General features: G+C 25.5%; 1 protein-coding gene across 1 annotated transcript in view; it reads left to right on the forward strand.

The window, feature by feature from the left end:
- The window catches only part of LOC109601678 (diuretic hormone class 2), a 42820-nt gene extending 38030 nt beyond the window's left edge, over positions 1–4790 (forward strand). The window contains exon 4 of the mRNA XM_020017946.2: positions 4364–4790. Coding sequence (XP_019873505.2) covers positions 4364–4499 — 136 coding nt within the window. The 3' untranslated portion in view covers positions 4500–4790. The remainder of the gene's footprint in view (positions 1–4363) is intronic.
- Positions 4791–18914: the final 14124 nt, after the last annotated feature.

The following is an 18914-nucleotide window of genomic DNA, read 5'->3' on the forward strand; positions in this document are numbered from 1 at the left end:
AAGTAATTTATTAATATCATGTTTAATAAATATTTTTTAAACATTTTGATTGATTATTTGAATTATTGTATTATATTTTCCATTAAATATAAATAATTTATGTTGGTGGCATATTAAATACATGATAAAAACATGGTTATTGTAATAAATTAATTTATTTTAAAGCAGGGAATAAACTTTATTTTAAGATTTTAGTAATAACGCCAAAATTTTGAGTTTCTTTATATATTATGGAACCTTAAGAACATTGGAAATCATTGTTTAATTGCAAATTTACCTATGTTGTTTCCATTGTTTAACTATTCCGTTTGAGAATGCTTATTAGATATATTAATAAATTTGTTTATTAACTGTTTTTATTACATCAATTAAAAATAAAAACAAATTTTTAAATAACTTATGTTGGTGAGATATGCTAAAAAATGTGCTGAAATGTTTTAAATATCTTAAATTTCTCTTAAATAAAATGTCAACAAAAATTCTTTAAAATAATTTAAAATATCTGAAAAATAATTAAATCAAAGATAAAACTTTTTTCATTTTATTAAAACTAATTTAATTATATTCTTTTGATTCTCCTTTTTTACAAGAAATGTATTAGTAAAACATTTTCTTTTTCATCCTACAATTGAATACAGGTGGTTTGTGAATGTACATTACCATTTTTCATCCATTTTGGGTTGATTGACAATTTATAAATATAAATTTAAATAACTTATGTTGGTGACATTAAAATCATGCTTAAAACATTTTGACATGTCCTCAATTTATATATTAATATGTTTTATTTCTTAAAATATTTCTGAAAAGGTATTAACAATATTTTTTCTTTAATTGTAAATTTACGTTTGTTGTTACAATTGATTAATCAGATTGAGATTAATTAGATAAATAAATAAAACATAAATTGTTGATTAAATGTATTACCTAAATATTTTTTTTAAATTATTAAAACTGATACCTTTGTTTTGTCCACTTTACAAGGAATTTATTATCAATAAAACAATATTTTCTTCTTACGGTCGAATAAATATAAGGTGGCTTGAGCAATGTTGACTCTTCTACGTATATTTAAGGAATATATAGATTGACTTTAGTTTTCTCCATTTTCTATACGGAATTTATTTATTTTTATTTTGGATTACATTTCTATCGAAGACAATGTCCAATCAGATATGTTTCCAGCAATTTTTGTTGTTTTATTATTTATTAACATTGCCTATTACTTTTTTTACAATAAAAATAATAAACTCAGAAAGATGTGAAGTGAACTCTTACTTGAACTTTATATGGATTACAAATAATAACTCAAATTTAAGTACAACACAGTAGTTACCACAAATTTTTAAAATAAATTAAAAATTTATTAATTTACTTACCTTATTATATTATATATTATTAACCTCGATGGGACTTGCTGTATATTCTGAAAGTTGCGCTAAATGCGTTGTAAAATAAACAGAAAAATATTAGTTTGCCATTTTTAAATGGAAAAAAATTAATAATATGTCCAGCTTCCCCGAATTATCTTAAAAATATGTAAATACATATTTTTACATGTATACAAAATGGAAACATATTTATTGTCACTACTGTACCCCCTTTTAACTCTTCTAAATCACTAAGAAACACAATCAAATGTCCTATCAATTAGATGATTTTTTTATATTCTAATTACTGATATTCGGACAATAAAAAAATAATAATTAGTTATTACCTCAAACTGTACCACTTACTTAACCGGCACGACACCGGCTCCCTCTTGTTTTGTCCTTCTCTAACTCTCATGAACATCTCACTTGCACGCACCAACGCAAAATTCGAATTTTAAATCAAATAGAATCGAATAAAAATGTCTTCACACATGAACAAACGCATAAGAACTGTCATAAGTAAAATATCCAATGTTTACTATTCCTCTCTACTAAAATTTTAAAAAAACAATTGAATACCGGCTTAAAAAATGAAAAGTAAATTACTATTAGTGCCGTACTAATTACGTGATTGATAATGAATATTATATCAAACTGATTGTAATTTTCTCCATTAACTACTGACACACAGACAACCAGGAAAAATAATTAATAATTAATTGTTATCTTAAAAACAAACGGACTCCACACGATGAAACTGCACTGCCTACTTAACCGGCACGTCACCGGTTCCATCTTATTTTATCCTTCTCTAACTCTCATGTACATCTCTCTTGCACGAATCAACGCAAAATTTGAATTTTAAGTCAAATAGAATCGAATAAAGAGAGTATTCAGTCACAAACAAACGCATTAAAGCTGTCATAATTAAAATATCTAATGTTTACGATGTCCCTCTACTATAATTCTAATAAAACAATTGAATACGGGCCATTAAAAAGTGAAAAGTAAATTACTATTGCTACCGTACTAATTGCCTGATTGATAATGAATATTATATCAAACTGATTGTAATTTTTTCCATTAACTACTGACACACAGACAACCAGGAAAAGTAATTAATAATTAATTGTTATCTTAAAAACAAACGGACGTCACACGACGAAACTGCACCGCCTACTTAACCGGCACGACACCGGCTCCCTCTTGTTTTATCCTTCTCTAATACTCGTGAGCATCTCTCTTGTATGGACCAACGAATTTTAAATCGAATAGAATTGAAGGAAGACAACCTTCACACACGACTAACGCATGATAGATGTCATAAGTAAAATGTTCGCTACTTCTATCTATTAATAATAGACCAGGAGAACAATTGAATGCCGGTCATTAAAAAATGAAACCGTACTAAATATATGATTAATAATATATAAACTGAACGAAAAAAGTTAAGCATATTAACATATTTCGACAAAAAATTAAAAAATTAATTCTCAACTAAATTCTAAGAAAAACAATTTAAGACCGGCCATTAAAAAGTGAAAAGTACATTACTAGCATACTAATTACCTGATTGAATGTTTGATAATAATAAATATTATTTCAAACTGATTATAATTCTCTTTATAATTACTGACACACTCAATACACATTTACTCCTTCTTTTTCTCTCTTAAGCGGACAATATCTAATCAGTATTTTTAACCGAATAAAATTAAATAAGGAGTTAATTACATTATTTCATTATTAGTTAAATATAAACAAATACTATCCGAATACTTGTGTTCAAACAATTTAAGATAAAAACGAAAGCACAGACAACAAAATATGGTTAATATCTTTATTAAATAAAACAACAAATTATTATTTATTAATAAGGTTAGAATAAATCTTATTTCAGTGTGCAAATAAAAATAATAATTTATATAATTTTCTAGTTTTGGAATAAAAAGAATTTTTACACCTTTGCTGTAAACTAGCGTAATATTATGCGATCGCGACATTGACATGCTCATGATTGGCGCACGCGCAGTGTGCTGTGCGACACTTTTTGGATGGGTGAAACCTCGTGCGTTCGCGTCACCGACATGCTCTATAACTGTCAACTTTAATTTTTTTTATTGTTAATCGCATCAACCACTTAAGGGTTATTAGCGAATATGTATATATAGTTTATATTATATCTTATTATACATTTATTTGAATATTTTTAGCTATTGTATTAGGTTAGTAATTGTTAATTTGTCTGTTAAGATTTCTTGGATAGTGTTGGATATGTTGTTTTCTGTTCTTTCTTCTCGGAATTGTTCACATTCGGTTAGAATATGTTTTACAGTTAGTCGACTATGGCAGATCTCGTAACGGGGTAGTGCTTCGGCGCTTAGAAGGTATCCATGTGTATGTTTTGTATGACCGACTCTGAGACGGATTATTATAATTTGTTCTTTTCTTATCATCGGTTCTTTAGGAGTGCTAATTTAATTTCATTCAATTTCGTTGAAAGGTTTTCCTAATTTGTTTGCCATAGACGTAGAGCTGCATTTTTAATTTTGTTTTTTGTATCTGCCAGGATTACCTTGTCTTCTCGTTGGGCTTCTTCTGAGGTAATGGTTTTTGGCTGCATTGTCAGCGTATTGTAAGTTAATAATGTAGTTTTATATTCCAAACAATTATACTTGGAAAATATGGAGTAATATCAAAATGTCTAATTATTTTTTTATGGCCAATAAATTTCGACCTTGAGTGCACAATCTTATCTATATTTGTCTATAAGTCTTAATTTAAAAATTCTAAGGTATATATCGTCGTGCTGATATTCGTAATTTGCATAATGCCTTTACCACACAAGTTTTTTTTACATTGATAAGAATGTTTCAAAATTATTTCATTAATGTAACTGATAATGTTTCTAAATAACAACATGTGTTACATTCAACATAAAGCATGGCACTGACTTCGAATGATTGATTGAAATTGTTTAATTGTTTCAGTTCGAAGAGAGGCCTGGACCTGGGACTCGGACGCGGCTTTTCCGGATCGCAGGCGGCCAAACACCTGATGGGCCTGGCCGCGGCCAACTTCGCCGGCGGCCCCGGCAGGAAACGTCGCAGCGACGACGAAGAGTAGATTTCGCCGTTCTCCACCGCCGTAACACTCCCATGTACCACCCCCCCAATTACCTCCAAAAATCCCCCCTCTATCTCTAAATCTCTCAGTAGCAACTAAAAAAGTAGACTCAAATTTAGGACTACTTGTATTGTGACGATGTAATACTCTCTGTTTGTTCATTCATGTTTGAATCGAATAAAGCACATGTCTAGAAGCACCTAAGTTTGATTGTGTAATTTAATTATTAGTTATTTAAGGAAATCTATTGTACAGCAAACTAATTAATTTAAATAAAGTTTCCAAATACTAGGTCTCTTTCTCTCTCTTTGTTTGCATTTACTGGTGATGAGTTTAAGCACATTGAAGCATTAAATTGGCATTTATATTATTGTGAACAATTTTGTTGTCACATTATAAACTTGTTTGTTGTTTGTTGAAGTAGATTTTAAAATTGATCAAGTTTCTTCCAAATATATTATGTACATATATTGTGTACTTGTTTTAAAATGTATAATTAATTTAAATTGTACATAAATGCATATTGAATACACATGTATGAATAAATCTTTTCCCAACTTTATCACAGTAAAATTATTCTCATAACAGTTTTCCAACTTATTATACTCAAGAAGTAAAGTAGAATATGAAACGTTGTTTTAATGTCAATGAAAATTAATTTGATTATTTTATCAATATAAACACAATTGATATTTAAATTTACAACTAACTTTCTATACGTTCCTCTATTCATAACTTTCGAGATTTGAATGTGTTTTCAACAACAAATAATTCCAATATCCCAAGTTTTACGCTTTTTATCGATAGTCCTAGTGAATCAAAATCAAATATGAACCAATAATGCTATGATGAAATGAAAAATGAACAGATATTTAAATTTACTGAGAATTTTTTTTATATCACTTTCGAGATTTGACGGTGCTTTTAATCGATAGTTAAATTACCAATATTTCAAATCCTGGTGTACCAAAGTCAGAAGTAAAACAAAAATGTTATCATAAAAAAAAAAATGAACTAATAGTTACTGCTAAATTTCCATGTGTGCATTTATTTATAAGTTTCATGATTTGAGTGTGTTTTTAACAACAAATCATTCCAATATCCCTCGTTTTATGCTTTTAATCGATAGTTTATTCAATTATCAACATTTCAAGTCCTGGTGGACCAAATTCATATTTAAAATAAAAATGTTATGATGGAAAGAAAAATAAACTGATATGACAAATAAATTATTATAAGTATAAGTTGATTTAATTTAAAAATAAATATTTGATTCAAAATTAGAAAAAAACAATTAAATATTAAACAAAAATTGATTTAAATTAAATATATTTGTTTTTTTTTTAATTTAAAATTAAGAAAATAATTAAATATTAAACATAAATTGATTTAAATTAATTAAAGTTGTTTTATTTAATCTAAAATTAAGAAATTAAGAATCAAACATTATATATAAATTGATTTACATTAAAATAATTATTTTATTCGATTTAAATTAGAAAAAAAAAAACAATAAAATATTGAATATTAATTGTTTAAAATTAAAAATCATTTTTTTATTTAATTTAAAATAAAAAAAAATAAATATAATTTGATTTAAATTAAAAATAATTGGTTTATTTAATTTAAATTAGTAAAAAAAAACAAATAAAATATTGAATATTGATTTAAATTAAAATTATTTATTTAATATTTGGTTTAAAATTAAGAAAACATTTAAATATTGAATATACACTGATTTAAATTAAAAAAATAATAATTTTATTTAATTTAAAATAGTAAAATTTTAAACATAAATTGATTTAATTTAAAAATAATTATTTTATTTAATTAAAAATTAAAAAGTAATAATTAAATATCTCTGTTGGACCAAAATCAGACACAAAATGAAAATGTAATGATAAAATAAAAAATAAGCTGATATTTAAATTACTCCTAAATTTCTAATATCTCCTATTTCGCGATTTCAACAAAAAATAATTCAAATTTCCCAAGTTTTATGTTTTTAGCCGTTAATTTATTCAATTAGCAATATTTCAAGCTCTGACAGACCACAATCGGATATAAAATAAAAATGTTATGATGGAAAAAAAATATTGATAATTAAACTTACGGTTTTCTATATATTCACCCATTTATTACCTTCATGATTTGAGTGTTTTTTCAACAACAAGTAATTACCATATTTCCAGTTTTATATGCATTTTTATTGTCTAAAAAACTTCATTAAATAAATTTCTGTGAACGTGATAATTCTGAAATATCCACAACATTTAGGAAATACCGGAAATTAGTTTTTCAGGAAGCAGTTAAATGCAATTAAAATTACACGAAATTTCAATTAACTATTGAGATCAATGGATAAAATACAAAATAAAAATTTTAGTGATATTCGAATTATTTAAAAGTTTTAGATTGTTTCAAAAGTTTGTTAAATTGAGTGTTATAAACAAAAATACATTTTTATTACAAATTAAAAGAAGTCGATTTTAAACCATATAAAGTAAAGTGACATCAAAAGCAGATCTTTCACATAACACACTTGTTCAACGGTGTAAAAATAACTTCAACTTCAACGTGAAAAATCCTGAAAATAAGCATCTGATGCCATCTAGTGGATATACAGTGAACCCTAGTGTCTAAGGGAAATCTATAGAAATTTTCTAGGTGCTTGAACATTACTCTCTTCTATCGAACGATTTTTCACCCCAACAAAAACGTTTTGAAATTATTTTAACCTTCGCTGAATAAACAAGTGTACAACAAAAGTATTGGTACAAAAAAAATAATAAAAAAGCCACTCTCATAACTAATAAATAATGGATAACAAATTGGAACAAATTAGCGTACACACATTGAACAAATTAAATTAAATTTTCGTTCATTTCATGTCCCCATCATCTTTTATGGATCTCATTAAGTAATTGTTTGATTCGGCTAATTTCCAAGATTCATAACGTTGCGAAATTAAATACACAAACCATTTATTGTGAATGTCATTGATTGCGGTCATAAAATCTATTCGTGCAGCTAAATGAAACCTACAAATGTAGTACATGTGTATATTTAGACTTAAAACCTTTAATGAGTTAGCGCATGTATTCGTTGCAGTTCATCGTTTAATTTTTTCTATGAATCGAATCAATTCGAAGTTTGTACCGTTAACGTTAATTAATTTTGGTGAAGTTTTAAGATTGTGTGTTATGTTTGACTCATTGCTCGCATAACAGCTTGATGAATCCTATTTAAATTGTTAGACATCTATTAATAGAGATAATGCCAGCTTATCATTTGCAGACCATCACTTTTCTAAAAATACTCAGTAAATGCACGGCGAAATGAATTTTGTGCAAGTGTTTTTATACAATCTTGTAAAATTAACGTTTGAATTCAAACATTTTAGTTATTACACTGAAATTATTACGATACGATAGTTGTTAGAGAAAAACAACGGTGTCACAATAATTTATGTTATTATTCGCCCGCGATAAAAATAGACTAGTCGGATGAGTAAGGTCTACATTTATTTATTTCTTAATCAAAATACGTCTGTTCTCCAGAAAAGTGATTGAACACAAATCTATATGTTTTATAAACATTTTAGGCAAGTCTAAACTACCATATGTGTGTGTGTTTGTACTGTGTTGATTAAATCAAAGGTCAAAAAACTTTTACAATAATGTTTTTAAAAATGAGATAATATCTGTATCATAATTTACTATAATTTTTACAGTTGTGTAGTTGTGTAAATGTTTAAATTTACATCAATCTATTTTAAGAGAAATGATGAGGTTAAAACGATCTCCTTTAAAGTTTGTGTGGCATACTCTAAAATTTTGTGTTTATACAAATCATTAATGTTTTTAACATGACCATGACGTAATGCAAACGAATAAAAATTAAGTCGCAGGCTGGAAAATTTAAATATTCGCACATAACTAGCCTCAATTCATATTTAATTGCTTAATTTAAAATGTCAACAGAAATTTGCAAAATAAAATGTTTTTTATTTATATAATTTAAAATTGTTATTTATATTTTTTTAGATAATACTACCTTAATCACTTTCATAAACTTTTCTGTATAAAATTCTACGTAGAATTCAAAAATCGTTTTTCTAAAAAGTCTTTACTTTTTTTAAATTGCATGTGTCCATAACTATATTCTTTTCTGTATTTTCTATTTTTCATTTATTAAGAAATATAAAAAAAAAGTAAACCCAACATTTTGGACCCAAAACTGGCAAATAAAAATATAAAAAATTATAAGTAACATTTTATGTTTTAAAATTCAAGGAAAAAAAAACAAATTTAATTAAAAATTAAAATTATTTTTCTAACCACTAAAAAATTAATTTAAATTTATAAAATTCAAAAAGAAAACAAAATTAACAATTTATAAAATTTAAAGAAATTAACTAAATTAAGTAAAAAAAAAAGAAAATTAATTTATATGAATAAAATATTAGATTACATGGCTAAAATTAACATTTAAAAAAAATACAAACAACAAATTAAATAAAGAAAATTAACAATTTAAATTTAATAAATTTATTTTAAAAAATTTAAATAAAATTAAAAAAAAATTGGTTGATAATTATTAATTAAAATTTTTAAAAATTGAGTTTTACCAATTAAATTTAAAAAAAAATAAATTATTAATTTAACTTAAATTTTAAAGATTAACCTTAAAAAATATTAAAGTTAAACAAATTGAATACAAAAAAATAATTTTATATATTTTAAAAATTAGAATAATTAAATTAAAAAAGAAAGGAAAATTATTAATATAAAAAATAAATTAATTTAATTTAATAATACATTAAAGAATAAAATGAAAAAATTAAAATTAATTTATTTTAAAAAATTAAAATTTACCAATTAATTATAAAAAATAATAATAAAATATTTAATTTAAGTTTAAAATAGTTTATATATTTTTTAAAAATAAGCTTAAAAATTAAAAATAAACAATTAAATTAAAAGATATATTAAAATTATTAACTTTATTAATTTAATAATTTTATTTTAAAAAATTTAAATAAAATTTTAAAAAATTGGTTGATTATTATTGATTAAAATTTTTAAAAATTAACTTTTAAAAATTAAGTTGTACCAATTAAATTAAAAAAAAAATAAATTATTAATTTAACTTAAGTTTAAAATTATTTATATATTTTTTAAAAATAAGCTTAAAAAATAAAAATAAACAATTAAATTAAAAAATATATTAAAATTATTAACTTAAATTTAGAAAGCTAAAAAAATTAATTAACAATTAAAGTATTAATTCAATCTAATTAATTAATAAATAAAAAATAAAGTTATAAAATAAATATAAAAAATTAAGTTATTAAATAAAACGTATACAATTTATTTATAAAAATTAAAATTCACCAATTAAATTAAAAAAATAATAATAAAATATTTAATTTAAAATTATAAATTTTAAAAATAGGCTTAAAATATTAAAAATAACCGATTAAATTAAAAGAAATAATAAAATTATTAACTTAAATTTAGGAAATTAAAAATTAAATTATTAATTCAACTTAACTCTTTAATTCAAAAAATAAAGTTATAAATTAAATATAAAAAAATTGAAATTGAAATTAAATAAAATTTATAAATTTATACAAGTTAAAATTTACTAATTAAATTAAAAAGAAATAAAAAACAAAAACTTAAACTAAAACTAAACTTAAAAAATTAAAAATAAACAGTTAAATAGTAAAAAATATATATTAGTAAAATTAATTTAAATTTAGAATTAAATTAAAAAATTGAATTTTACTAATTTAATTAAAAAAATAATTGATCAAATTTTTAGAATTTTAGAGATTATAAAATAAAATTAAAGTTAAGAAATTAGCAATATAAATTCATAGAATTTATTAATATTATATATTTTATTTTAAAAAATTATAAAAATTAAAATAAAATAGGATTAAAAAAATTAAAAAAATTAATGACGTGCTTCCATATATATCACTTTCCTTCTAATTTAGAATCTGAAAATGATGAACAACATGAACATTTTCATTAGAATTTAATTGCTATGGAAATAAGTAATCACAGTTGGAAATTGAGTAGTTAGATGAATATTGTTTTACAAATAGAAAATAACTAACATTATTTTGTATTTCATCATTTTAAGTTGAAAACAAAAAAGATTTTCGAATTCTACAGCAAATTTTACTCTAAAGAATATACTGAGAATCAGTATGAAATTATTCGAAATCTGTTACAAGTGTTATTAAACGACTCATCCATTAATAATAAGAATTAACAATAGCAAACTACGAGAAGGCAAACTGTTTATTTGTTGTGAGAGTATACACGCTGCAAATACACTTACACTCCATGTTATTGACACAACACTTCATTGGGATATTATATTAAATCTTAAAGTAAACTGTGGAAAAGTAGGTGCAAAAACCTTATAAAGAAACCTTATACATTATTTTTCTGTCTATAATAAAGTAAAACAATGGGTAAAATACTTGAACAAAACTGTAACTACGTCTTGAGACTTTGTCGTTAGATAAAAATTATTGCGAATGCAAAATGATATTCGTAAACATATTTTTATATAATTTTTTCTATCTAACGACCTTTGACCACGTAGCAATCGATCTAATTAGCCCATAAAATAATTTACAACATATTTGTTGTGTAAATTAGAAAAACAAGGCTTCGAATCCATCGATTGTCACAAGGGGGGCCCTTCGTCCCAGGATTGATTTGCGGGCGTCAGAATTAAAAGCGAACGATTTGAGAACACGAACATATCGGCAAAATTGGAACGAGTGTCAGACAATATAGCACACGGTCTCCTCTATAAATAGACCGAGTCATCATCCATCCGTGGCTGGCCGGAGTAGTTGCCTGTGGGTCGTGGCACCTGTTGTTAACATATATCCACTATATCCACATCCACAACGATGCGCAAACCCGCTTCTCTCGCCACACGGTCCAACACGAAATATGTATTCTCGCCTAAATATTGTTTATGCAAACCGTGTAACGCGATAATGACGCTACCGTCATTTGCATCGATGCGATGTTTGTTTTCATTTACCTCGGGTCAATTATAAAAATAGAGCAGGCCGAATGCGGACCTTTATTTTTATGTGATCCGCTGCGACACGATTTATTTATTTATTTATTTATTTTTAATCGACAGATCAAGATCCGCGTAGCAAATCATTCCGGTTCAATTAATTGTACACAAACATGTTTTCGTTATTTGTTTTCCAGGTAATTCAATAAATTACAGATGAATCAATAACAAAGCGGGATGGAAAAATCAATATGACTAAAACTAAAATGGTCCATCCATTACCGGAAAGTAGCCCTGAGGCAGTTCGCTGAAATTTACGATTCACTATAATATATCAGATAAAAGATAAAGGGGAAACTATCGCTTCCTCACTTTTATTAAATCACACCATTTCTGAAGTGTAAATCCGAAGGAAAATACACGTCGTTTTGTCGAATGCAATTTTCTCAACGTGTTGCTCAGAAATTTGTTATGATTCATAACTTATGAAAATAGCTCAATATTTATTATACATTGTAGTTAACGTGAAACTTATCTAGGTAACTAGCTAAGTTATGAGTAAGACCTGTTAATTTATGGATGTGTTGTTATTGTTTGAGCAAAGATACCAAACTCGTGGCTGATTTAAAACAACACTTTAGCAGATGGTGAAGGAAATCTCCTAATGAAAATTGCATCAGTGGCTCTAACACACGGCCCGTGTAATGCGCTTAACAAAAAAAGTCAAGTAAAACAATACACGTGCATGGCACACTGGGCGTCTTATCGTTTAATTTTATTCAGTCGTTGGGTTGAACTGGTTTCAACGCGTGTCTCGTTAAATTTTAGCAATTTGTCCAATAATATTTATTAGACTTATTTTATCAATTTAAATTTTGTATCTCTGGAAATTTCCTCTAATATTTTTAACACATTTGAGTTGTATTCTTTTTTATTACAACCATTCAGAAGATATTTTTCTAATAATTATTTTTAATTAAACTTCTAGAGTGGACAACCAGACAGAGATTGAGATTAATTATTTTTCGTTAGAAAGGACCATAAATGACATTCAACAATCTTCTTTCCAATCTTAGAATGAAAAAGAAACAGTTTTTTTAAGTCCATTTTCTATATTTTGTAGCTTTTTTCAACAACCCTCAGAGAAATCCCTCTTTGAGCATATATAACATTCTATTCTCTACTCTTCACAAGAATCTTCCATTCAAAACAAAAAAGAATATCTTGTGTATGTGGTATAACGATGATCTAGGTTTTTTAATTTGACTATCTATTTCAGTTGAAGAAACGGGGCTAACACTACTAACTTTCAATTCAGTCAATTGTTCTTTCTAATTTATCAATTAAGGGTGAGTTTAGGATACTTGATTATCTTGAAAACATTTCTAAATTTTAATTTTTTTTGCAGTCTCATTTAAAATAACTGAACAGAAGTCAATAAATTTAGAATTTGATTACCTAAATAGAAAACATTTTCTATTTTCTAAATTTTAATCTCTTCGTCGTCGTTAAACTTAGAATTAAAAAAAAAAAATGTTTGGTCTACCTATTTTTTACCTTTTTTACACAAATTTGTTTCAGCATATTTAACATTATTATTATCCACTTTAAAAGAATTTTTCATACGAAAAGGAAAAATACCTTGTATATCTTGTATATGAATAGTCTAGTTTTTTAAGTATGTAACATAATTCGGCTAAAGCTATTTCAATTAAGAAAGGTGGAGTAGTATTTTTTAAGTATCTAAGATGGCCGCTAGGGGGCCAATATCCCTATCTTATTAGAAACCTCAAGTATTCTTCATAATTTACCAATTAAAATGTATTTAAAACATTTAGTTATTTATCTTGAAAACATTCTATTCTTTATTTTGTAAATTTTATTCTGCTTGCCATATCCTTTAAAATAGAGTGATAGTAACATGTTAAAAACTCAAAAACATATAAACTCTATAACTTCAATTTGGATGAAAAGAAGTCGATGATAAACTTAGAATATAAAAAGAGTTTTCATTGGTCTACCTTCTATATTTTTTACTTTGTTTACATAAACCATCAGAGAAATGTTTGTTTCAGCATATTTAACATTATTATTCCCCACTCATTCTTAAGAATCTTTCATACGAAAAGGAAAAATATCTTGTATATCTTATATACGAATGATCTAGTTTTTTATGTATATAACATAATTCAACTAAAGCTATTTCAGTTGAAGAATCGTGGAGTAAATTTTAAAGTATCTAAGAAAGCCGCTAAAGGGCTAATACCACTGCCTTATCAAAAAACACAATTGTTTTTCATAATTCACCAATTCAAAATGCATTTAAGGTATATAATTATTTAATTAGAAAACATTCTCTATTTTGTAAATTTTATTCTGCTTACCGTATCCTTTAAAATAGAGTGATGGTAACATTTAAAAATTCAAAAACATAAAACTCTATAACTTCAATTTGTCGTAAAATTGAATGATGGTAACACGCTAAAAATTAAATAAATTTTTAACATTATCGTCCAGCGATTCATAAGAAACTTCCATACGAAAAGGAAAAATACCTTGTATATCTGATATAATGGTGAACTAGTTTTTTTATGTGTGTAACATAATTTGATCAAATCTATTTCAGTTCAGTTTGACAGTAGATCCATTGGGAAAACAATAGGGAAATTTATTGGGTTAGTGCTCCACTTTGTTGCATACGCTTTCTTAGAAATGGTTGTTTTCTTGATCATATTTCAAAAGCTAATTAGCTATTGATTTTGCGTGCAGTCAAACAGCATCTACGTTGTAATGAAACTTCGAGTTATTGTCTAAGATTTTCCATTGCGTTTCGGAATTAAATTTTCTTATAAAATTATCTAGGGTAACGAAGGAATTTTAATTTCCATCAAATTATGTATGAAAAACGGAAATTCTCTTAAGGAGGAAAATACTTATAATATTATTAAACATTTATTTATTCAGTGTATTGAACACAGTTTGTTGTACGCCGATAAAGTGAAATTATTACCATTTAACGATAAAACAAACATACATGTACCGTACACAGAATTTTCGATTTCGGTACGATGTAAATAGTTCAGATATAGAAAGTTAATATCACCGTTGTCGAATCATATAAATATAAGTGATAAGAGACTAAATAAACAAAACGAATTTACAAATCAACATATGAGGATTATCGTGTATTAACTTTATCTATTTTAATGGAAGGAATGGTGACGTGGTATAAATAGTACAGGGGAAAGAGTAATAAACAAACGTCACAACCGTTGTAATTCGCAATCGATACAAAAAAAAATCACACCAAGTGTGGAAGAGATTCCGAATGTTGCAAGCAATATTCCCAGGACTCTGCAATCCGCCAGATTTAACTAAATTGGCGTTCAAATTATCTGCATAGTTCAGCTTGGAATTTTTCACTGCGAATGTTTAGCCATAATTTAAATTGCACTACCATTATTGGAATATTCTATTGCACATTATTTGAGTTTTGAGATTTACCAAAAAGAAACGATAGGTACGATTTATCCAGTTTTATTTGTCGTTTTATGTTGTAAACATAATCGTCCTATTCATGATTTACAATTGTTGTAGATGTGATAATTTAATATTTACGATAAGTGATCATAAGTATCTAGTTGTTGTAATCTTTGATACTGGATCTTTATCTACATCTCTGACTTTGTATTTATTCCGCCGACAATTGATAAAGTGAGCCAAAATTAATTTTTCGATTTAAAAAAATCGATTACGGCAAAATAATTCGACTTATCAAATAAACTGAAAAAATATGGTAATTAATTGGCAACAAATAATAGCTTAGATCAATATTACTAATAAAAGAGGTCCCGAAAAAAACTTTAAAGTTTATAAAGCCTTATACCACTAAATTATCGGAAATAAAAACTTATCTTTCTAATGTACTAATTAAAGCTATATTTAAGACATTTGATTATTTACCTTGGACTCATTTGCCATCTTTTAAGTTTTAATATTTTCGTCGTATTTTCTAAAATGAAATAGTGGTAACACTGAAAATGGTAACTGAAAAATATGATAATTAGCTGGCAACCAAATAACTTAAGTCAATAATATTACTAATAAAAGGGTTCTGAAAGAAATTTGGAAGTTTCTAAAGCCTTATACCACTAAATTGTAAGGAAAACAATTTTTTCTTTGTAATTTAGTAATTAAAGATACATTTAGGACATTTGATAATTTATCTTGGAGTTATTTACCATTTTTTAATTTTAATATTTTCGTGGCATCTTCTAAAATAAAGAAATAGTAACACTGCAAATGGTAACTGAAAAATATGGTAATTAGCTGGCAACTAATAATAATAAATCGATAATATTGCTAATAAAAGGGATTCTGAAAGAAACTTGGAAGTTTCTAAAGCCTTATACCACTAAATTATCAAAAAAACATTTTTTTCTTTCTAATTTACTAATTAAAGGTACATTTAAGACATTTGATAATTTATCTTGGAATCATTTGCCATTTTTTAATTTTAATATTTTCGTCGTATCTTCTAAAATAAAACAGTGGTAACACTGCAGATGGTAACTGAAGAATATGGTAATTAGCTGACAACCAAATAATAGCTTAGATCAATAATATTACTAATAAAAAGGTTCCTGAAAGAAACTTGGAAGTTTCTAAAGCCTTATACCACTAAATTATTAGAAAAACATTTTTTCTTTCTAATTTACTAATTAAACGTACATTTAAGACATTGGAATCATTTTCCATTGTTTAATTTTAATATTTTCGTCGAATCTTCTAAAATAAAACAGTGAGAAAGATAAAACTTTAAAATTTCAATATGGCTAAACAGATATAAACTAATGAGTTTTCTTTGGTCTATCTTCTACTAATTTTTTTTATATTTTTTTAATACTTTGTATATCTGATATAACAGTGTATCTAGTTTTTTATGTATGTAACATAATTTGATCAAACCTATTTCAGTTGAAGATACGGTGAATACATTTTTAAATACATAAAATGGTCTCTAGGGAGCTAACATAACTGATTTATCAGAAAACCTGGAAGTTTCACAAATAGATTTATACCACTAACTTTCTTTTTTCTTTCTAATTTACCAATTAACCAACTTTTTTACTATTTATTTTTGAAAATATTTTCTAAATATTAATCTCCTTTCCGTAACTCCTAAATAGATTAATTTAAATAGTGAAAAGGGTAGCTTCAAATTAACTGAACAGAATTGAAGAAACGTGTAGCATATTTTTAAGTTCTCTTAGTTTAGTTTCTTTTCGTTAGGGGGCTAATATCAGTGACTTATCAGAAAATTAATTCGTCTTTCCAATTTACAAATTAAAGGTATAAATTTTCTAGTTTCTAACTTTTAATCTCCTTGACATAGCCTAAAATAGAGTGGAGATAATAGAATCTTCCTGGGCAAAAGTCTTTAAAGTTAGAATCAAAAAGAAAGACCTTTCCTTGGCTCCTATTTTATATTTTACACCTTTTTTACATGATTCATGAGAAAAATGCTTGTTTCAATATATTTAACATCACTATTATTCACTCATTCATATGAAAAGGCCTTATATATCTATTATAACGATTATCTAGTTTCTTATGTATGTAACATTATTCGACGCAACCTATTCCAGTTGAAGAAACACGGAACATATTTGTAAGTATCAAAGATAGCAGTTAGGGGCTAGCACCACTTACTTATCAGAAAAATCAATTTAAGATTGCATTTAAGATATTTGATTATTTATCTTGAAAACATTTTCTATTTTCTATATTTTAATCTCCTAAAATAAAATGGTGGTAACACCTTAAAATCTGAAAAAGATAGAACACTATAACTTCAATTAGAAATCGATAAACTTACAATAAAGAGAATGAGTTTTCTTTTATATTTATGTACCTTTTTTTACATAAGCTGTTAGATAAACTTATACAATCATTAATTATTTATTAATTTTTCTTTCAAAATGTTTTCAAGGATTTTTTCAAAAAAACATAAGATGTTGTAAATTATCACTTATTTATTGGTCAATTTCAGAAATCTATAATGTGATAAACAATACAGATTCTCTACAAAAATTCAACTTTTATAATTTAGTGAATTATCAACACTTTTATCAAAGTTAAACTATATAAATTATAAATTTAAAGGAGTAGATTTTTATTATGTTTCAAAAATATAAATAATAATTAATCTGACAATTTATCAACCACATAATTTTATCTCATTTTTTGGGGTAGTAGTATGTCTGTTAGCATTTATTACCTTAATATAAAAATAAATTAGTGAAATATTGAAATAATAAAGTCTTTTACTTATAGACAACTATCTCAATAATAATAATAATAATAATAATAATAATAATAATAATATAAGTATATAAAAAATGAAATATGGACTATAATAGCAATTTAAAAGTTAATCTTTTATAATACCTTTATAGTGTACCTATTTAGTAAATGTTATCTATTTTTTTTTAAATAGAACAATATCTTATAAAGATAATTGTTGACTCAAACTCCAGCTACGGAAGAATAGCCATTGTTTTAGTTTTCAAACAATTTATTTGAACATAAATACCAATGCTCTGTAATAAAAAAATGTGTTTTTAGAACATAAAATTAAAAAACTCTATTTGTTCAGTCGGAATGCAGCACAGTGCTTTAAACAGACATTACTTTTAATTATAATTAAAACGACATTACTGATAATTGAATTGTTATGTTCTACCAAATGTGATAATTCACATAAACATTACACTTTATTATAAAGTGAACCTGTTCAAAAAAATGAATTATTATATTCCACGTAGTGAGATAACAGTAGACATTATACTTTATAATATCGTGTCATGTTTGTAAACAGATACTCCTCCGTTTCTATACAAATATCACTTTAAGTCGCATGTGGATGAACGGTTATCTAAAGTTTACAAATAATTCGTTGTGATGTAGCCTTTATTTACCTTACGTAAATACTAAAAATAAGCTTCGAATCCTAAAAATAAACGCCGTTGCTAATAATAACAATAAATTTAAACAATCACCAGGCCAGGACTGAAACAATTCTTTCAGTCCACTAGATACACCTGCTAAAAATAAGGTAATACGAGACTCCATATAAAACACACTCACACACTCACGTGAGTATAGCTAGAGATTTAAAGCATACTGTTCTGCAATCACTGGCAGTTTATCTGGGTATTCTGTCAACCTGAACTGAAATTATCTTAGTCTGAAAGGGACAGGAAACTCATTTAGATGAAATTAAACTATATAATACCTCTTAAGCTCTGTTCTTTCTTACATTTACAGTAATGACAAACGAACTTTTTTAAT

Source organism: Aethina tumida, chromosome 3, assembly GCF_024364675.1.
Source record: "Aethina tumida isolate Nest 87 chromosome 3, icAetTumi1.1, whole genome shotgun sequence".
Lineage (NCBI taxonomy): Eukaryota > Metazoa > Arthropoda > Insecta > Coleoptera > Nitidulidae > Aethina > Aethina tumida.